Source organism: Notamacropus eugenii, chromosome 2 (assembly GCF_028372415.1).
Source record: "Notamacropus eugenii isolate mMacEug1 chromosome 2, mMacEug1.pri_v2, whole genome shotgun sequence".
NCBI classification, from domain to species: Eukaryota; Metazoa; Chordata; class Mammalia; order Diprotodontia; family Macropodidae; genus Notamacropus; species Notamacropus eugenii.
In genome coordinates this window covers 301932330-301954711 of record NC_092873.1, presented here as the reverse complement: position 1 = coordinate 301954711, position 22382 = coordinate 301932330, and the positions used below count along the sequence as shown (strand labels likewise).

The window sequence follows — 22382 nt, the reverse complement described above, 5'->3', positions numbered from 1 at the left end:
CCTTCTATTGACAAAAAAATCCCCCAACTTGCTGGTCTGAAATTTCTTCTTTTATTTCCCTCCCAAACCCACAACTGGAGTGTAAGCTAGGGAGCAGTGAAAGAGGGCAAAAGAGGAGGCAGCAGGAGTACATTCAAGGAGATGCAAGGGGCTTTCATCTTCCAGGAATCTCAGGTTGACTCTGCAACCCTACTGTACTGTACTGGGTTACTGAGCCTCGAGGGTCTTTCAGATATCCCTACTGGGACACTAATGAATGAGGAAAGGGCTAGTGGGAACTTGGTAAGTGATTATTATAATATCTTAATTATCATTTATATGAAGATGCACCAAGAACAAAGGAAAAGTAATAAGGAGTCAAAATGCTGCCCAGGTACCCACAAAACTGGTTTTCTGGTTTTGCTTTTTAAGGTTGAGAGGAAGGCCTCCAGCATAGACAGTGGACACAGAATCAGAAACTGGGCTATGTTATGATATGTGGGAATGCCCACACCAATGAGCTAACCTACCCACTAAAATATATATATAGTCAACATCATACATAATTATCTTCATACAAGAGTATATCTGAGTGGTAGTTTATAAACCATTTCCACATCCATTATTTCATCTAATCTTCCCAGCAAGTCTGTGAAATACAAAAGGTGGAAGGAGGGGGAGTGGAGAGGAGCACCATTATTCCTTTTTTAAAGGCAAGGACAGAGAGGTTCTTATGCCATGTCCAAGATCACAAAGCCAGTAAGTCCAGGCTTCTTAACCCCAATAGAATACACAGGTAGAAAACAGATACAATCAAGAAATACTAAAATCTCACCTTCTCCAGGAAGCCTTTTCCAATCCCTCTAAATTCTATTGCCTTCTCTCTGTTGATCGTTGCCTATTTATCCTGTATATTGTTTGTCTGTACATACCTATTTGCTTGTTGTCTCTCCTATTAATTTGGAGAGCTCCTTGAGGGCGAGGACTGTCTTTCCTCTCCTTGTATTCCCAAGGTTCAGCACAATACCTGGCACATGGTAGGCACTTAATAAATGTCTACTGATATTTTAAATCAACAAACATTTAAGTGCCTATTCTATTCAAGATGCTATGCTAGGCTACAGATAACACATTTTGCCACAGGTACTTACATATAGACACACACGGAGAGTAAACAGTATACATTCGTATAACAATAACAATAAGATTTCCTCTTATTTATTCTCTTGGTTCATCCTCCTTTTAAGATGGATTTACTTTTAGAAGAAAATAAGAAGTGTGCTTGTTGGTTTTTGATGTCTTATGTTTGAATGAAGCTCTACTGTTTAAAATGCTTTTATGAGAATTTTCATTTTTGAGTCTCAACAGCAACCCTGTGAGGTAGGAGAGGCAGGCACTGCTACCCCTGTGTACACTGCAAAGATCCAAGATTGTTTTACAGTTTCAGACTTGTTGTAGATAAAGGAGACAGAGAAATGTGATGCTTTATCCACCTCATTATGCACCTCTAACACATACCAATCATCTACTTAAGATAATTGTAATGACAGAAAATTAAAAGGCTTCAGCACAAATAAAATTAATGTATCTAGGACAAGAAAGGTAGTGGTTGCATCAGGAGAAAAATCTCTGAATCAAACAGCTCTTATAAGAATTTGTATCCAAGATACATAGGCAACAGAAATATATAACCAAAAAGCCATTCTCCAATAGATAATTGGCCAAAGGATATAAACAGACACTTCTCAAAAGAATCGGAAACAATTAACAACCATGTGAAAGAGTACTCCAAATTATTAATATGAGAAAAAAATAAAAACAACCCTTATACCTCAAATTCAAGAAATTGGCAAAGATGACAAAAGACAGAAGAGACTGTGTTAGAGGGATCTGCCTGAAAATATGCCTGAACATTGCTGGAGGAGTTGTGAATTAGTGCAAGCATTCTGGAAAGCATTTTCAAATTATGAAAATGAAATTATTAAAATGTCCACATACTTTGACCTAGAAAGTTTTCAACACTAGGAGCATACCCCAAGAAGTCACTAGCAAAAAGAAAGGCTTTGTACACGAGTTAAAAATATTTTTTAGCAGCATTCTTTAGTGGGAGAAAAGAAATGGAATTAAAGCAGATTCCCATCCTGAGAACGGTTAACTAAACAAACTGTAATGCATGAATGTAATGGAATATTACCATGTAAAGAAACAATGATCACAATGAATCCAGAAGCATGAACTTACATGAACTGAAGCAAAGTGAAGTAAACAGAGCGAGGACGACAATACAAAATCACAGCAAATGAAAAGAAGCACAAAACAATAGGAAATTAACGAAGCTAAGTTACAAAGAATCAGCTTGGATCCAAAGAGGAGTTATAAGAAAATAACACCCATCTCCACCCCCTATACTCTGTGGAGCACTGCATACATAGACAGACAAAAGGGTGTACTGATTTGCTGAGTTTTCTTTTCTCTTTTAATTCTTTTATAGGAATGGCTCTCTAGGAAAGGTCAGGTTAGAGGGAAGGTAGCATACAGGAGCAAGTCTAGGTGATATAAAAACAAAAGATGTCAACTAAAATCTATTAAATGCATTGATAACCTTTTAAAATAAAGAAAACCATGTATTTGATCAACTCTTGTGAGGTATATGAGGTATTAATATCTTCTTTTAAAAAAATTAATAGATCAAATACTTAAAGACCTCTTAGGTACCAGGCATTATGCTAATCCTGGGGATACCAAAATAAATGGTCCTTGCTCTCAAAGAGTTTATGTTCTACCGAGGAAGTCAACGTGTACACACAAAAGAATATATAGAAGAAAATACAAGGTAGTTTCATATGATAGTGAGGAAGTTAGGACTTTAGGGTTCTGCCCAGCAGCTTGTCACTTGGCTAAAGAGTGGCAGAGCTCAACCTTCTCTCCACCTTGTATGTCCTAGGGCTGCTTGATTTGCAAGTAAGGGCCAGAGATACACAGTAATGATCCCATATGGCAAAAATGAGCATTTGTGGAAAACTCCTAAGGACAGTCAAGAACCAGTGGTTGCACTCCAAGTAATGTATGCACGTTTATTAACTGTGCTACATATTATCCACAATTATATACACGCTATATATGCGTGTGTATGCATGTATACATATATAGGCTATACAACTGTTATATATTAACTTATACAACTTCCATTCCGGAGAAGGAACAAAAATGCTAGTTAGGGAGAACCTGGGAGAGTGAACTAGCCCACGACAGCCGGGTGGTTCTCCACCTAGTAAAGGAAGGGCTCCTTCTTAAGATGACTTTCCCTAAAACTGCTGCAAAGTCTCTTCACGAAAAGCCTTTCTTGGGTTTTGGGGACGTGGGGCAGACATCCCGCTTTAACTTCCTTAACGCCCTCCTTCAAGCATGAGGGACCAGGCCATGAGGGCTGGTGTCCGGCTGGCTAAGAATGGACACTCAGCTCCCAAACTGGGCTTCTTTCCTTCCCCCCAAAATGACTACGTGCCCATTCCACAAGGTCTGGGTCTCTGCTCCGGACCACTGCACAGCGATTGTCAATTTCAAGAAGAAATGAGCAGCGGAGCCGCAGAAGGGGGGCTTGGGGAGCGGGGGAAGAGAGGCAGAGCAGTTACAGATACCGCGAGACTTCCGTGCGGAAGGGAAACTTGACTACAAGTTGGCGGCTCTCAGACACCACGTGAGCGCGGGCCTCACTAACCTGTCAAACCCCATTTCCTCAAATTCTCCTCCTCAACTCCGGCCCCCGCTGCTGCTTTATTCTGTAGGGCCTTTAGGAACGCGGACATTTTGTCCTCGGGCTTCCCGGGAAACTTTCCAGTCCACAGCGAAAGCAAGCCTCCAGACTGGCGGCCTTCGGAGAACACACGCTCATTGGCTTCCCGGGCCGTGAAGCGGCTCTCCATTGGTTGTCTCTAATAAGTTCTCCCGCCCTCTGCTGACTATTTTTCCCTGCCCCCTTCTCCTCCCCTCTGGGAAGAAGAGAGTAAGGCTTCTGATTGGCTGGTGGCTAGCAGTAGCTGATTGGTGCTTGCCCAGCTGCAGGAAGGGGTGCGAATTCTGAGCGAGTTTTGAGACAGGTACGGGTGCGGGATGCTGTGCGTTCTCGGGAGCAGCCCAGGCTCCCGTGCTGGGGGCTGTGCCTCGCTTGTTTCTTAGGCTTCTGGCTGGGCTTTGCTTTTAGCGCCTGCTGATCGCTACGTGCGTAGTTGGCTTTTTGTTCGGCACCAAGGTCACCCGCAGTCCAGCCTTTCCTGAGACATCAGCACCGAGTTTTAGTGCATTACCTAAAACGGGGGAGTTCCGTCCCCCTGGCTCGAAAACTTTAAAAGAAAACCAGTGTGACACCGAGGAAAGGTTATTTGTAGAAAGTCTTAGGCCAAAAATGGCTGGTATTCCTTTTTGTGGCGTCTTTCTCTGCTCCACCCAGCGACGTCATGGGACAGTCTGGTTGAGGAAATCGTTAGGAGTGCGTTAGCTAGACTGCAGAGATGGTTGGCCATGTGAGCCTCTACATGGACACGTATAACCCGTATGAACAAGTTTTCGGGGGGGAGTACTCTGTTTTTAAGTGTGTAAAAGGCATCCTGAGACCAGAAGGCTTGAGAACTGCTGGTGTTGTAGAAGAAACTTGGAATGGGATTCCTGGGTGGATACTACTGTTGGCCCGCCCCTCCACTGTGTTAACCTTGAACAAATCATTTTACCCTCTGCACCTCAGTTTATGCATCTATAAAATGGGGATGATAATACCATTTCTGATAAAGAAGGAATAACCCCACCCCCAGAGGACCCAGTTTGAGCCTACCCAGATACCCTTACTTGGGATCTAGCTAACTTCTCTGACTTGATGGATATGGGAGGGGCTTCCAAAGAAACAAGGGACACAGTTGCCTGATGGACTGGAGATGAATTCAGTAAGATTTTTTTTAGAGGCAATTTTGATAAAAAATCCTGTCTTCTATCTCTTTCCCTCATGGACACAGGAATAGCAGTGAAAACCTAGAGGGTAAATAAAAATTGGAAGAATGAGATATATATATATTTATAAGGTTCGAAATTATTTCACATCTCCTATCTCATTTGATTAAAAAAAACAACCGTAAAGGAGGTAGGACTGGTATTATCTCCATTTTATACGTGTTCTGACTGAGACACAAAGGGTAAAATGATTTACCCAAGGTAACACAGTGGGGCCCATAACTAGAGCCCACTTAGGTCTCCTGTTCCAATTCATTTTCTACTACACCAGTAGTTCTCAAGTTTTTTGGTCTCAAGACCCCTTTACATTCTTAAAAATAGAGGACCCCCTCCAAGAACTTTTGTTACATGTTGTATTTGTCTATATTTACCACATTGAAATTAAAATGCCTTAGCATTATTATGAAAATTGTTTTGACCTCTCTATCCTCTGAAAGCATCTTGAGTATGCCTAGTAGACCCCCAGATCACACTTTGAGTATCAGTATTCAAACCATCCTGCTTTTTAAGCAAAAGAAATATTTTTTGAAACTGGTATTTTTGTCATTGTCATGAGTTTGTCTTGTATTTATGTCATATGTGATCATATATTTCAATCAATAGATATTATCTATTACATTCTAGACACAATATAATATATTGTGCATTTTGTTACACTGTAATGTGCAAAAATGTGTAAGGAATAGATGCTGCCTGCTGAGAACTTAGAGCATAAGTAGACAGATCAAATATACATATGAAGCAATTAGTGAAGGAAAGAGTATCATGGACAGTCAAAATGAAGTACAAATGGTACAGTGTAACCAGGTAGATAATGCAGCTAGCGCTTGAGGCAGGCAGCCCATTAATTACACTTTGGAAAGCTCTAATTGTTAGGAAATTTTTCCCTATAGCAGGATATAATTTCTCTCCCTATTACTCCATCCTCATTCTGCTCACTGGAGTGAAATGAAAAGACCCCGGGGGCCCTCAGATATTTAGTGATGAAGATTATGTTCCCTCCCATCTCTCCCAAATCTTCTGTTCTTCCCCAGGCTAAGAATTTCCAGTTCATAAAATCACTGCTGTACCCCAGTAGCCCCTCTATTCCAACCTATACCTGAACAAGAATCCTTGCTACAACACAACTGGTAAATGATCATTCAGCTTCCTAACTCAATATTTGTTTTGGTATGTGTGGTTCTGAATCCCCTTGTCATTTCATTTACCCTTTCCTGAACATGCTCCAAGTCACCAATGTCCTTTCTAAAATGTAGCAAACAGAACACAGTGTTCCAAGTGTCCTGACCTGTCAATAACAGTTGTTTTAATTGTCTTTGTTTCAATTACATTACTGTAATCACTTGGCATCATTTCATATAAGTAATCTCATGTTTTTTACGTTCATCATATTCATTGCTTCTTACAACAAAGATTTCACCATATTCATATATCACAACTTGTTTAGCCATTCCTAATCTAAGGATAACTACTTTGTTTCCAATTTCTGGCTATTACAAAAAGTTCTGCTTTAAATGTTTAGGACATATGAAGCTTTTTTTTTAATCATTGACCTCCTAGGAGTTGAAGCCTAACAGAATGTCTGGGTCAAAAGCTATGAGCATTTTAGGCACTTTCTTTGCTTAATTTCAAATCTCTTTCCAGAATGACTGTCCTAATTTATAGCTCCACCAACAATGGATCTATTACCGTTGAGACTACACAGACACAGTGGAACAAGTGATAGAGTTGGAATTAGAGGCCCTGGATTCAAATTCAGTTCTGGTACTTACTCTGTTCATCCTGGGCAAATCACTTTGTCTCTCTGGAGATTCTCATTTTCTTTATCTATCAAAAGAGGGAGCAAAACCAAGATTGCGAAGACCCTTCCTTGCTCTAAATAGATGGCCCTATACAATGTTCCATCCCCAAGCTGCCCCATTCACAAACACTTTAATTTGGCCGATTGGTTTACCTCTGAAGGAAAGAGATGAGGTTGGGGTGGAGCCAAGATGGCAGAGTAGAAAGATGCACATACACTAGCTCTTCCCCCACAGCCCATAAAATATCTATAAAAAAGGATTCTCAACAAATTCTAGAGCAGTAGAAGCCACAGAACAATGGAGTGGAGGAGATTTTTATCTCAGAGTGACCTGAAAGACTGAAGGGAACGGTCTGTCACACTGGATGCGAGCAGAGCCCAGCCCAGCCTTGGAGGAGCAGGACTAAGCAGGCTTCAGCGACAGAATCTCCAGAGGCAGCACAGATCCCTCAACCCACAGGTGGTAAAGGTCAGTGAGAGGGTTTTTTTGGCTGGCTGAGAAGGGAGCAGGGTGTCAGACCTCCTCAGGAGGCAGCAGTGGACCAGGGCTCCCAAGGCAGGCAACAGCCAGCATCCATAGTTGAAGGCCTCATCATAAAGTCCCTGAGAGAACTGAGCGCTGTGTGGCAGCCCTGCTCCAACCTGAGCAGCTGATCTTAATCTCACACTGAATAGCAGCCCTGCCCCTCCCTAAAGCCCCTGGGGATTTGGAGGAGCTCATCTGAATCTCAGCCCAGTGTTGGCTTGGCGAAACTGAAAGCGAGCTTGTTGTGGAGAGGAAACTCAGAAGTCAAGTAAGTGGCTGGGAAAAATGCCCAAAAAAGGGAAGAAAAATAATACCATGGAAGGTGAACAGGTGTCTCCTCCCATCCTTCCGGATGAGGAAGAACAAGCCATACTATCAGAGAAAGTCCAGGCCCCTGCCTCCAAGGCCTCCAAAGGGATCTTAAACTAGACTCAGGCAATAGAAGAGCTTGAAAAGAGAGTTAGCAGCTTACTAAAGGAGAACCAAAAAAATGCTGAGGAAAATAACACCTTTAAAAAGAGGCTAACTCAGTTGGAAAAAGAAGTCCAAAAAGCCAATAAGGAGAAGGAGGCTTTAAAAAACAGAATTAGCCAAATGGAGGAGAAGGTGCAAGAGCTCACTGAACAAAATAATTCATTGAAAGAGAGAATTGAGTTCAGGGAAATGAATGACTGTGAGATAAACCAAGCAATTAAAGAACAAAACCAAAAGTTTGAAAAAATAGAAGATAATGTAAAACATCTCACTGAAAAAACAACTGACCTGGAAAATAGATCCAGGAGAAACAATTTAAAAATTATGGGACTACCTGAAAGCCATGATCAAAAAGAGAGCCTAGACATTATCTTCCATGAAATTATCAAGGAAAAACTGCCCTGATATTCTAGAACCAGAGGGCAAAATAAATATTGAAAGAACCCACCAATCACCTCCTGAAAGAGACCCAAAAAGAGAAACTCCTAGGAACATTGTGGCCAAATTTCAGAGTTCCCAGGTCAAGGAGAAAATACTGCAAGCAGCTAGAAAGAAACAATTTGAGTATTGTGGAAATACAATCAGGATAACACAGGATCTGGCAGCTTCAACATTAAGGGACTGAAGGGCTTGGAATAGGATATTCTAGAAGTCAAAGAAACTGGGATTAAAACCCAGAATCACCTACCCAGCAAAACTGAGTATAATACTTCAAGGGAATAAATGGTCATTCAATGATATAGAGGACTATGAAGCATTCATATTGAGGAAAAGACCAGAACTATATAAAAAATTTGACTTTCCAACACAAGAATCAAGAGAAGCATGAAAAGGTAAACAGGAAAGAGAAATCATAAAAAAAACTTTCTAAAGCTGAACTGTTTATGTTCCTACATGGAAAGAAAATATTTATAACTCTTGAATCTTTTCTCATTTGGGTAGGTGGATGGATTGTACATAGACACACACACACACACACACATATATACACAGAGAATACAGGTTGTGTTGAATCAGAAGAGATGATATTCACACACAAAATAAAAATAAAATAAAAATTAAGGGGTGAGGGAGGAAAATACTGGGAGGAGAAAGGGAGAAATGGAACGTGGCAGGTTATAACTCATAAAAGAGATAAGAAAAATCTTGTTCAGTGGAGGAGAAAAGGGAGAAGGGGAGAGGGGAAAAGTGAAGCTACTCTCTCCACATGTGGCTGAAGGAAGGAATAACATGCTCACTAAATTTGATATGAAAATCTATCTTACACCACAGGAAAGTAGGAGAGGAGGCAACAAGGTAGGTGAGGGGAATGATAGAAGGGAGGGCAAATGGGAGAAGGGAGTAACTAGAAATAAACATTTTTGGGAAGGCACAAGATCAAATGAGGGAATAAAAAAATAAAAAATAAAATAAGGGAGGACAGAGTAGGATAGAGGGCAATATAGTTAGTATTACACAACATGATTATTATGGAAGTCTCTTGCAAAACAACACATATTTAGTCTGTATTGAATTACTTGCCTTCTCAATGGGGTTGAGGAGGGAGGGGGGAGACAAATTGGAATTCAAAGTATTAGCAATGAATGTTGAGAATTTTTATTGCATATAATTGGGAAATAAGAAATACAGGGAATGGGGTATAGAAATTTATCTTGCCCTACAAGAAAAGAGAGAAGATGGGGAGAAGGGAAGGGTGGGATGTGATAGAAGGGAGAGTACATTGCGGATAGGAGTAATCAGAATGCAAGGTATTAGGAAATGGGGGGAGGGGGATGATGGGGAGAAAAATTGGACATGTTACAAAGTGATGTAAAAGCAATTAGTATTAAAGCAATTGACTGAATTAATTACTGAGAATAAATCAAAGACATCTTTAGTTTGGGGAAAAGAATTTTAGTCTAAATTTCCTAGAATCTGGTAACCTTGGGTAAAATTTGGCATTGATGGAAAAGTTAAGGTTTTAATGGTAAATTTGATTTTATGATTGCTATTTAATCAGAAATTAGAACATGTATAGAAAGGCATGTAAGCCACTTAAGACTTGCCTCAAAAGATGTTCCTTAGCCAAAGTGAAATTATAGTAATATTTGAAACCTGGTTATTGGCACTTGCTATTTTAAGATGCTATGGGACTATTAAATGACTGTTCTTCTGAGTCTAACTCCAGGTATAGATAGCAAGAAAGGCGATCTGAGCCTCCATTCCATGATGCCAGTAAGCCTGTGAGATGCTGGTATGAACTGAAAAAAGGTGATCTCATGGGAAGGGTGAGAGAGCAGCTGCTCAGCCTGGGCTGAAGTAGGATTTTCCTGACTCTGTTTCCCCACTGACACCTGGCAGACTTTAAGCCTGACTGAATGTAAGTTGACAGTCTACTCCTCCATGGAACTGACATGAAGTTGGGGAGATATTGATTCCCTGCAATGTTCCTACTCTTAGTGGCAATTTCCTGTAGTCAAAAGGTGTGTAAACTTAATACCAGATCTGTTAAATTATAGATTGTTGGTAGGGGAACATCTGAGGTTAAGTCTAAAATTAAGCTGTTAGGCTTAGGACTTTAGACCAACAATAATAAGTTAGGGTCCTTTAATTCTTAGTAATACTGTGGAGATAATTAGGTCAAGGGCTTGTGAAGTTAGCATACATAAATATTATTTGTGTCTCGGTTGGTTAATGTTTAAAAAAAATTCTTTTGTGGTCTATATTGTAAATGCTTTAAAAAAAAAGTATCATCTGACCAAAAGTTGGAATTGTTTTATGTGATATGAACTGTGTTTAAAATGAAAAATAAAATTTAAAAAAAATTTAAAAAGGAAACAGATGAGATGTGTGTGTGTATGTACATGCATGCATACACATGTGTCCATGTGGCAGCATGGTCATTATCCAGGGAAGCAATTCCTGTAAAGAAGGATCCTGACAAACTACTCCACACAGGTTAGGAAAGCCAGCCTACCTGAAGCGCCCACCCATGTACACACACACCACCCTAAGGGAAAGACAAGAAGATTGCATGTCCCAGGCAAGACAAACCACCATCATCACTTTGACCAGCATCTCGCCTCAGACCTCGAAGGGGGCAACACAGGACTCTTGAACCCAAAATTCTCCCATAAACCATCATATCTAGTTCCAGCCCAACTCCTATAGCCATCATTGAGGGGAGAAATCATTGTGGAGAAGTGGCCCACCTTCTTTATTACCACCAGTAACAACTGCTGACCAACTGCCAACAATGGGGATTGAGGCACAGGGATCCTGGCAGTGGGAGCTCCCACCCTCTAGACCACCATTTCTACTTCCAGCTTAGCCCTCCCTCACAGTCATCATCTGGAATGAAGAGGTCAACTATCCCTAACAGCTGCAACCAGCTGTTTCTCACAGAGCAGGCAAATCAGCAAGGTGCCCTAAGGGAGAGGCAGGAGGCTAATATGTGCCAGGTACAACAAATCCCTACCAATACTTTGACCACCACCCCCCCCCCCCCATACCCTGATGGAGACAGCCCAGGATCCTGAACCCAAGCATCTTGGAAACGTTTCCAGCCCCGTGCCCTCAGACATCATCCTGGCAAGTAACCCCTGGGGAGATGCAACCTGGTAACTGCTCCTGTGGGTGTCATTACCATAGCTAAAGGGAAGAAATTCTTACCACCAAAATCCTATGAAACTGTTTGATCTTAGAAACTGGTGTGATTTCATCAGTGGAAATGACATGAAGAAGAGGCATCACCTACTTTAATCACACCCTAATGACCATGGGACTTTCTCTTCTGACTTGTAGCTGAATCCTTTGATATGTCTTGTCTCCCCATTAGAAGGTGAGATGCTTGAAAGGAAGGATTGTCTTTCTTTTCTATTTGTATGTCCATGAATTGTCACAGTGCTTTGTACTCGGTAAGCAATTAATAATTGCTTGCTTCATTCATTAATTCATATGGCCAGAGAGTAAATTATTTTGGGGAGATGCAAATTCTTTGACCTTCAAGTTTTTGAGTGACTGCTGACCTGTTAGAGATTTCTTAGGGAGCATCGGCAATACTGAAGACCACGGATGGATTTGTTTTCCGTGTCAAATACTTAGAATGCTAGTTTTCAGTTGTACAAGATTGTCTATAAATTATTTTGTTATTTTCCTAAACCTGAGATCTTATTGATGTAGGTGCTACCACCTCCATTGTCAATTATAACCCATACCTGACTACCCATTCTATGGGACTTTCATTTGTGTCTTCCCTTAAAGGACTGTAATACATAATTTTAATTACAACAAATGCTCATAAGTTAGACATATTGATGGATCTTTGACTTCACTGATACTAGATATACTCACTCCATTGATGCAAATAGCAACCAATCCATGCCCTCTCACCCTATAGGGAATCTACCCAGTGTGATTTAGTTCTTCTGACATTTCATGGATACCAGAGGAACACTCAGGTTGCTGTCTGTCTCTCTGTACACATGCACAAACAAATGCACACATACACACATACACAAAGAGTGTCTCTAAAGGCTTAGTGCAGTTTAAAGCTTTTCACTGTTTAGAAGTGCATTAAGACTTTGGGGACACCCTGTCTGTATAAATATATACATATATGTATGTATACACATGTGTGTAATATAATCACATGTGTGTGATTCATACATATGTGTTTGCATGCCTAGTTGATATATATATATATAATTAGACATGAATAATGATCATTCATTCAAAAAGTATTTTTGAATACCTTTTATGGGCATTCCACTATGATGGACACTCAAGGTAATCCAAAAGAAATGTAAGGCATGGTCTCTTCTTTTTAGAATTTTATAGCTGAGATCAAGAGAGAAGATACATATACATGAGTTAAAACAATAATAATAGCTTACTTTTCTATGCCCATCATGTGCCAAACATTGTGCTAAGCACTTTACAAATATTATTGGATCCTCACAACACCCCTAGAACCCCATTTTAAAGATGAAGAAACTAAGGCAGACAGAGGTTAAGTGGCTTACGCAAGGTCACACAGACAACATATGGTTAAACACTCAAATGAGCGATGTAAATAAGTGCGACATGAGTTCCAAGAAAGGAGAGATGATGGTAAGCTAGGTCAATCAAGGGAGACATCATTTCATCTGAGTCTTGAATGAGGAGGGGGAGGTTTTGAATGGTCATCAAAGGAATAATGGTACAGTAGATGTACACATGCCCCATTAGAGAAAATGGAATGGGTACAACGTGCTCCAGAAACAAGAGGGCAGCTTGGCTGGAATGGATTATTTATATTTGGAAATAGTAAAAAGTCAAAATCAATAAGGAGAATGGAGCCAATACATGGAGGACTTTGAGTGCCAGGCTGAGAATTGTGGGCATTTTCTGGCAGGTAGTTAGAGGCCCTAGAGGTTTTAGATCAGGGGGGTAATGTGAAGAAGGTATTTGGCCCCATTTTAGGAAAGACACTATCAAGCCAAAAAAACATTTGGAAGACTTGAGGGGAAGAGGCATGATAACAGTATTCAAGTGTTTGATAAATTGTCCTTCTCAAGAAGGATTTGACTTTTTCTTTTTGATTGGGATTAGACTTGAGATAATGATCAAACCAAGTTCAGTGAGTGTAGTTGATTAACCAGATTTCGGTTTGAATTAAGTGAAAACTTTCAAAAAAATATTTACCTGGGGTCACCAAGGCTGAACTTTATTTTCTTAAATATTTTGATAGTTGTGTTGTTCATTCGTTTCACTCATGTCCAACTCTACCTAACTCCAGTTAGGTTTTTATTTTTTTTTTTTGCAGTTACTGGAGTGGTTTGCCATTTCATTCTCTAGCTCTGTATTTCAATATAATTTGTTGCCTTTGTAATTTTATATATTTCATTTTATGCATTTAAAAACATTATTCTCAGAAAGGGTCGATAGGTTTCATTAGACTGCCAAAGGGGTCTATGACATACAAAAAAATTATGAGAGTCCCTGCAATACAATTATCCAAAAATGAAATTGGGAGGCACTGAGTTACCCTTACCTATTTGAGTCAAGGCTGGATAACCACTTGTTAGGTGGTTATCGTGGAAATTTTTCTAAATAGAATGTGATTTCAAGATTTCAAGACTGTCACTCTGTAATAGCTTGCCAGGGGAAAAGGCTAAATCAATTAGAAGGCATGAGATAATGCTGGGGTGTTGATAGTAGGAAAGCAGCAGAAGAAATTGATTTGTTTAGTTTCTATGCACTCTACACAGAAATTCTGAATAACAAAAATGTTAGATAAGGATAAGAGATGAAGAAAATGACCATTAAGTTCATGACACAGGAAAGAGACAAGAGATCCTCTTGAAATGACCAAGAATCCATAGTACATGGCTTTTGATTCAACTCAACCATGAGAAAAATGATTGTTTTCTTATATTAATAATGAATTTTATACTCAAAAAAGGTTTTGTTTTGTTTTTTTTCATTTTACTTCCTTATGAAGGACAGGGCTGACAATGAGACAGTCTCCTCAATCTTGGGTGTGATCCCACCCAATTGGGAGAGTTTAATTCTGATTAAAGGGTCTAATCCAAGTGAATTCTGGCCTATTGTTCTACTCTGGTATTACTGGGTGGAGAATAGATCCTTTTGTATAGACTGTTGGTGGCTGGGTGATCTGGATTTGGAGAAAGTCAGCACTGAATGTTTCTTAGGATGCAATAGTATTCTATTCCTACGCTCTAGTTTATTTAGCTACCTTCCAATTGATAGACAACTGTTTTGTTCCCAGTCTTGCACTACTACCAAAAATGCTACTATAAACAAGCTTGTACAAATAGGTTCTTTCCCTCTGGCCTTGACATTCCTGGGGAATATGCCTAATAGTAGTGCTGTCACTATGTCTAAAAGTCTATACAATTTAGTGACTTTGGGCAACTTCTTCATTTTATAGATGAGGAAACTGAGGCCCAGAGAGTTTAAATCATCTGCCCTCTGTGGCAATTAAAACTAGGACCCAGGTCTTTTGATTGTTGGTCACTACACTACACTGCCTGATAAAGGAAGATAGTAAAGAATGAGGCAATACAAAAATAGGTAAGGAAAAAAGGTATGTGTGGTATCAATTATTTGTTCAACTGCATAGTCAGTTTGGGATTATTTTCTTAACCTGTGTTTTTGCTGAGCAACAAGTAGATGTGCCTTTGGGGTTTCCCCTATTGCTGTTAGTCACCTAGCATTTATTAAGCACCTACTGTGTGCCAGGCACTGTGTTAAGCACTGTGTGTACAAAGAAAGGCAAAAAAGACATGCCCTCCTCTCAAGGAGCTCAATCTAGTTGCAGATACAATATATAAACAACTCTACATATATCTATCTGTCTGTCTGTCTATCTATCTATCTATCTATCTATCTATCTATCTATCTATCTATCTATCTATCTATCAACATACAGACAGGATAAATTACTCTTATGTTCTATAAGAAAAAAATCAGCTGCCCCAAGTGTGTAGCTCCCAGCATGAACTTGCTCCTTAAATTAACTCGTTTTCCACGTACTTAATTTTCTATTGAAGAACACATCTCACATCTCCACCAACAATGAAATAGTGTTCCAACTCTCCCACACCTTCTCCAACATTTATCATTTTCATTTTCATCATGTTAGCCAATCTGGTAGATGTGATGTGGTAACTCAGAGTTGTTTTGATTTGCATTTCTCTACTCAATAGTGATTTAGAGCATTCTTCCACTGTCAAAAATTGCCCTAAGATCATTAGAATGGAGAGAAATTCGAAGTATCATAATGTTCTTAAGACCTGATACTATAAGGCTAAAGGTCAAAAATCTGATGACAATCTAGGGAACTGAGTGTGGGCAGGAACTGAAGCATAGGCTTGTTTATGTAATCTACATGTATCCTTCCCCAGCAGATTGCTCCCACTATCATCCTTCCTCCTACCTCTGTTTATTTCTTTCCTTTTTAAAAATTAATTTGTTTTCAGTTTTCTACAATCACTTCCACAAGTTTTAGATTTTCTTCCCCTTCCTCTCTTGTCCCTCCCTGAGACAGCATGCAGTCTTATGTGGGTTCTACACATACATTCTTATTAACCACATTTTCACATTAGTCATGTTACATAGGAGAATAAAATGAATGACAGAGACCATGAGAAAAAAACATTGCACAAGAGAAAATATTTTGCTTCATTCTGCTTTCTGATTCCATAGTTCTTTCTCTGGATGTGGATGGCATTTTGCCTCGAGTCCTTTGGGAATGTTAGGTCTTTGCATTGCTGTGAAGGACTAGGTCTACCTGAAACAGTCCTTGCACACTGTGGCTGTTACTGTGTACAATGTTCTCCTGGTTCTACTCATTTCACTCAGCATCAGTTCATATAAGTCCTTCTAGGCCTCTCTGAAGGCCTCCTGTTCATCATTTCTTATAGCACAATAGTATTCTATTATATTCATATACCACAACTTGTTCAGCCATTCCCCAATTGATGAGCACCACAAAGAGAGCTGCTATAAATATTTTTGTATGTGTGGGACCTTTTCCCATTTTTATGATCTCTTGGGGATACAGACCTAGAAGTGATATTGTTGGGTGAAAGGGTATGCATATTTTTGTAGCTCTTTAGACAGTTCCAAATTGCTCTCCAGAATGGTTGTATCAGCCCACATCTCCACCAACAATGAAATAGTGTTGCAACTCTCCCACATCTTCTCCAACATTTATCATTTTCATCATGTTAGCCAATCTGATAGATGTGATGTGGTAACTCAGAGCTGTTTTGATTTGCATTTCTCTACTCAATAGTGATTTAGAGCATTTTTTCATAAGACTATAAATAGCTTTAATTTCTTCCTCTGAAAACTGCCTTTTCATATCCTTTGACCATTTATCAATTGGGGAATGACTTGTATTCTTGTACATTTGACTCAGTTCTCTGTATATTTTAGAAATGAAGCCTTTATCACAGACACTAGTTGCAAAAATTCTTTGCCAGTTTGCTGCTTTCTTCCTAATATTGTTACATTGGATTTGTTTGTGGAAAAACTTTTCAATTTAATATAATCAAAATTATCCATTTTTCACTTCATAATGTTCTCTTTCTCTTGTTTGGTCATAAATTTCTCCATTCTCCATAAATCTGACAAATGTAATATTCTTTGCTTCCCTAATTTGTTTATATTATCAGCCTTTATAACTAGATCATTTATCCATTTGGACTTTATTCTTATGTACAGTGTCAGGCATCGGTCTATGCCCAGTTTCAGCCACAGTTATCCAGTTTTCCCAGCAATTTTTGTCAAACAGTGAGTTCTTATCCCAGAACCTGGAGTCCTTGGGTTTATCAAACAGTAGATTGCTACATTCATTGAGTACCGTGTCTTGAGTACCTAATCTATACTATTGGTCTATCCCGCTATTTCTTAGCTAGTACCAAGTGGTTTTGATAATTGCTGCTTTATAATACAATTTGTGATCCAGTAGGGCTGGGCCACCTTCGCTAGCATTTCTTTTCATTAATTCCCTTGGTATTCTGGAACCTTTGTTCTTCTAGATGAATTTTGATATTTTTTCAGTTCTAGAAAATAATTTTCTGGTAGTTTAATTATTATGGCACTCAATAAGTAAATTAATTTAGGTAGAATTGTCATTTTTTATTGTATTAGTTCAGTCGACCCTTGAGCAACTGATCTTTTTCCACTTACTTAGATTTGACTGTATTTGTGTGAAAAGTATTTTGTAATTATGTTCATATAGTCCCTGGGTTTGTTTTGGCAGGTAGACTCCCAGATATTTTATAGTGTTTACTATAGCTTTAAATGGAATTTCTCTTTCTATCTCTTGCTGTTGGGCTTTGTTAGTAATATATAGAAAGGCAGATGATTTATGTGGGTTTATTTTGTAACCTGCAACTTTGCCAAAGTTGTTTATGATTTCAAGTAGTTTTTTTTACTTGATTCTCTGGGATTCTCTAAGTATGTCATCATATCATCTGCAAAGAGTGATAACTTAGTTTCTTCTTTGCCTATTCTAATTCCTCCAATTTCTTTTTCTTCTCTTATTGCTGAAGCTAACATTTCTAGTACCATATTGAATAGCAATGGTGATAATGGACATCCTTTTTCCACCCCTGATCTTATTGGAAATGCATCTACTTAACCCCATTGTATATGATGTGTGCTGATGGTTTTAGGTACATACTGCTTATTATTTTAAGAAAGGCTCAATTTATTCCTATGCTCTCCAGTGCTTTTAATAGGAATGGGTGTTGTATTTTGTCAAAAGTTTTTTCTGCACCTATTGAGATAACCATAGGGGTTCTGTTAGTTGTGTTGTTGATATGATCAATAATGCTGATAGTTTTCCTGATATTGAACCAGCCCTGCATGCCTGGTATAAATCTTACTTGATCATAATGTATTATTCTCATGATAAGTTTCTGTATTCTTTTTACTAATATCTTATTTAAAATTTTTGCATCTATATTCATTAGAGAAATTCATCTATAATTTTCTTTCTGTTTTGGCTCTTCCTGGTTTAGGTATCAGAACCATATTTGTATCACAAAAAGAGTTTTGGAGGACTCCTTCCCCAATTTTCCCAAATAGTCTATATAGAATAGGAATTAACAGTTCTTTAAATGTTTGATAGAAATCACTTGTAAATCCATCTGGCCGTAGAGATTTTTTTGTAGGGAGTTCACTGATGGCTTGTTCAATTTCTTTTCCTGAGATGGGGTTATTTAAGTATTTAACTTCCTTAACTTAATCTTTCAAGTTAATCTGGGCAATTTGTATTTTTTTTTTTTAATATTTATCCATCTCATTTAGATTGTCAAGTTTATGGGCATACATTTGGGCAAAGTTTTAATTTCCTCCTTGTTGGAGGTGAGGTCACCCTTTTCATTTGTGATATTGGTGATTTGGTTTTCTTCTTTTTTTAAATCAAAAGATTTATCCATTTTATTGTCTTTTTCATAAAACTAACTCTTTGTTTTATTTATTAGTTCTATAATTTTCTTAATTTCAGTTTTATTAATCTGTCCTTTGGTTTTCAACATTTCTAATTTGGTATTTACTTGAGGATTTTCAATTTGTTCTTTTTCTAGCTTTTTTCAGCTGCATGACCAATTCATTGATCTCCTCTTTATCTGTTTTATTCATGTAGATGTTCAATGACATATAACTTCCCCTAAGAACTGCTTTTGCAGCATCCCATAAGTTTTGGTAGGTTGTTTTATTATTGTCATTCTCTTGAATGAAGTTATTGTTTCTATGATTTGTTGTTTGACCCACTCATTCTTTAGGATTAGATTATTTAGTTTCCAATTAATTTTTGGTTTATCTTTTCATGGACTTTTATTACATATTTTTTGTTGAATTATGATCTGAAAAGGATGCATTGACTATCTCTGCCTTTCTGCACTAGACTGTGATAGGCTCATGGTCAGTTTTTGTATATGTGTCATGTACTGCTGGGAAAAAAGGTATATTCTTTTCTATCCTCATTCAATTTTCTCCACAGAGTTCTATTCACCTCTTTAACTTCTTTCTTGATTATTTTGAGATTAATTTATTAAGTTCAGAGAGGGAGAGGTTGAGGGCCCCCACTAGTATAATTTTACTGTCTATTTCTTCCTGTAACTTCATTAACTTCTCCTCTAAGAATTTGGATGCTATACCACTTGGTGTATATATGTTTAGTAATGATATTGCATCATTGTCTCTGGTGCCTTTTAGCAGAATATAGTTTCCTTCCTTATCTCTTTTGTTTAGAACTATTTCTGCTTTTGTTTTGTCTGAGCTTAGGATTGCTAACCCTGGTTTTTTTTTGCATCAGCTGAAGCATAATATATTCTGCTCCAACCTTTACCCCCTGTTTCAAGTATATTGTTGGATTATAGTTTTTAATTCATTTTGCTATCTGCCTCTGTTTTATGGGAGACTTCATTCCATTCACATTTACATTTATGATTGCTATCTGTGTCTTTCTCTCCATCCTATTTCCTCCCATTTATGCTTTTAGATCTCCCTTCTCCTGTTCCCTCCACATTAGAGTTTTAATTTTTGACCACCACCTCCCTCTGTCTTCAGTCCCTTTTATCAACCCCCTCCCTTTATTCTCCCTTTCCCTTACTACTTCTTCCCTCCCTTTTAACCTCCCCTCCCTTTTCTTTCCACTTTCCCCTCCTACTGCCTATAGGACAAGTTAGATTTCTATACTTAACTGAGTTTGTTATTCCCTCCTTGAAACAAATCAGATGAGAGTAAATCTCAGACAATGCTCATCCCCCTCCTCTCTTTCCCGTTACTATAATATGTTTTTGTTCCTCTTCCTGTGATGTAATTTACCTTTTTTCTGCCTTCTCCTTTTCACATCTCCTGTTACAATCCCTTTGCATCCATAAGTCACATTTTTTGTCATCACATCAGTTAATTTATACCCACTCCCTCTATCTATGTATATCTTTTTTAAATATCATAATAAGTATACAATTCTCAAGATTACCAAATATCTTCTTCCCTTATAGGGATGTAAACAGTTTGCCCATATTGAATAACAAGTTGTTGTTTTTTACCCTGTTACCTTTTTATGCCTGTCTTGAGACTTGTATATGAAGATCAGACTTTCTATTGAGTTCTGGCCTTTTCATCAGGAAGGTCTGGAAATACCTTATTTCATTGAATGTCCGTCTCCTTGCCTGAAATATTATGCTCAATTTTGCTGAGTAATTGATTCTTGGTTGTAGTCCAAGATCCTTTGCCTTACGGAATATCACATTCCAATCCCTCCTGTCTTTTAATATAGAAGCTGCAAGGTCCTGTGTGATCCTGACTGTAGCTCCTTAATATTTGAATTGTTTCTTTCTGGCTGCCTGCAGTATTTTTTCCTTCACTTGATGGTTCTGGGATTTGGCAACGATATTCCTTGGTGTTTTCAGTTTGGGATACCTTTCAGGAAGTGATTCTTTTGATGACTATTTTGCCTTCTGAACTAGGACTTCTGGGCAGTTTTCCTTAATGATTTCTTAGAAGATATTGTCCAGGCTCTTTTTTTTCATCATGGCTTTCTGGTAGACCAATAATTCTTAGATTTTCTTTCCTGGATCTGTTTTCCAGGTCAGTTATTTTATCAATGAGATATTTGACATTTTCTTCTATTTTTTTATCCTTTAGATTCTGTTTGACTGCTTCTTTATGTCTCATAGAGTCATTAGTTTGTACTTGCCCAATTCTAATTTTTAATAGATTGTTATCTTCAGTTAACTTTTTCATCTCCTTTTCCATTTGTCCAATTGTTCCTTTTAAGGAATTATTTTCTCCAGTTAGGTTTTGTGTCTCCTTATCCATTTGCCCAATTTTCCTTTTAAATTCTTCCTTGAATTTTTTTTTCTTATTTTTAAAATCATTGGCCAATTTTTCTTCTACATTTCTAATTTGGCTTTTAAAATCCTTCTTGAGCTCTTCCAAAATGCTCTTTGGGCTTGAAACCAGTTCATATTCCCTTCTGAGATTTCAGATGGGAGTACAGTCTCAATGCTGACCTCTTCTGCATTTGTGTTTTGGTCTTTGTCCCCATAGTAAGATTCTATGGTATTTTCTTTTCCACTTTGCTTCTTGCTGATGATGATTGCCTTTTTCCTGGCTTTTAAAGTGGATCTCTCTTTCTGCAGCACAAGGGGGCTGTGTCCCACAGTTCTTGTGCTGATAACTTGAAACTTTGTGTGTTCTGGCCTCTGGTTCTTTCAGCTAGAAGCTAGAGTGCTGTAGCTTACCTATTACTGAGCTGGCTGGTGTGCCAAGGCTGAGGCCAGGTGAAGTCTTTCTGAGTTTCCCAGGAGTTACCCTGGAGCTCTCTGAGTAAGGTATGGGGGAGGGGTGGTCTGGAGGCAGGAGGTCTCCTCTCCTGAGCTAGAGCACAGGCAGACTTAGCAATTGGTGCACCTCATCTGTGCTAGTGTCTTCCCAATTCCTCTGGCTGTGCTAAGGCATGCCTGGGGTCCTGATATTGGTGTTTTGGGGGTCCACCCCCCTGAGCTCAGGATCTCCTCCTGTTTGGGACAGCTTAGGTCCTGCACTGGTCCCCTTCAGCCACAGCAAGATGATCTCTCCTTAACAATTTTCCTAACCTCTTGAACTAAGAGACTGTTTGCCCCTTCAGCTGATCCCACTATTCCAGGATTTTTCCTGGGGAAATATTCTTTGCATTTTTCAAGGTCAGTAAGGGGAGGGGGAGAACACTTACACATCACTCTGCCATCTTGGCTTCCAGAAATTCAAGTAGGTGACATACAGACATTTAATGTGCAGGCTGATAGTCTCAGGAGTGAATATTGCTATTACCTGGGGTTCTACTCTTCTCTCTCACTCACTTCCACTGGACTCCCATCCTGGGCTGATATGTTTGAGAATCTGCACTGTTGCTTCTGATTCAGTCTGCCCTGTGGTTCCTGCTTGGCTTTGCTATGGCAGGATCTGTGCAGGTACACTCCTCTATCCCTGTGTGACAGATCCTTCCCATCAACCTTCTGGGCTATCCTAGGCTGGAAATCTGCCACACTCTGTCTCCTAGTGGATTGTGCCACTCTAAAATTTGTTCAGATTCTTTTTAGAGCTATCTGAAGGAAT

General features: G+C 38.8%; 2 protein-coding genes across 2 annotated transcripts in view; one reads left to right on the top strand and one right to left on the bottom strand.

The window, feature by feature from the left end:
- CHD1L (chromodomain helicase DNA binding protein 1 like) overlaps positions 1-3898 on the bottom strand; it is a 58402-nt gene extending 54504 nt beyond the window's left edge. Inside the window, exon 1 of the mRNA XM_072644591.1 lies at positions 3698-3898. Within this exon, the coding sequence (XP_072500692.1) occupies positions 3698-3785 (88 nt within the window). The 5' untranslated portion in view covers positions 3786-3898. The remainder of the gene's footprint in view (positions 1-3697) is intronic.
- Positions 3899-3988: 90 nt separating this feature from the next.
- FMO5 (flavin containing dimethylaniline monoxygenase 5) overlaps positions 3989-22382 on the top strand; it is a 72754-nt gene continuing 54360 nt past the window's right edge. Inside the window, exon 1 of the mRNA XM_072644595.1 lies at positions 3989-4076. The gene's annotated coding sequence lies outside the window, so the exon portion shown is untranslated. The remainder of the gene's footprint in view (positions 4077-22382) is intronic.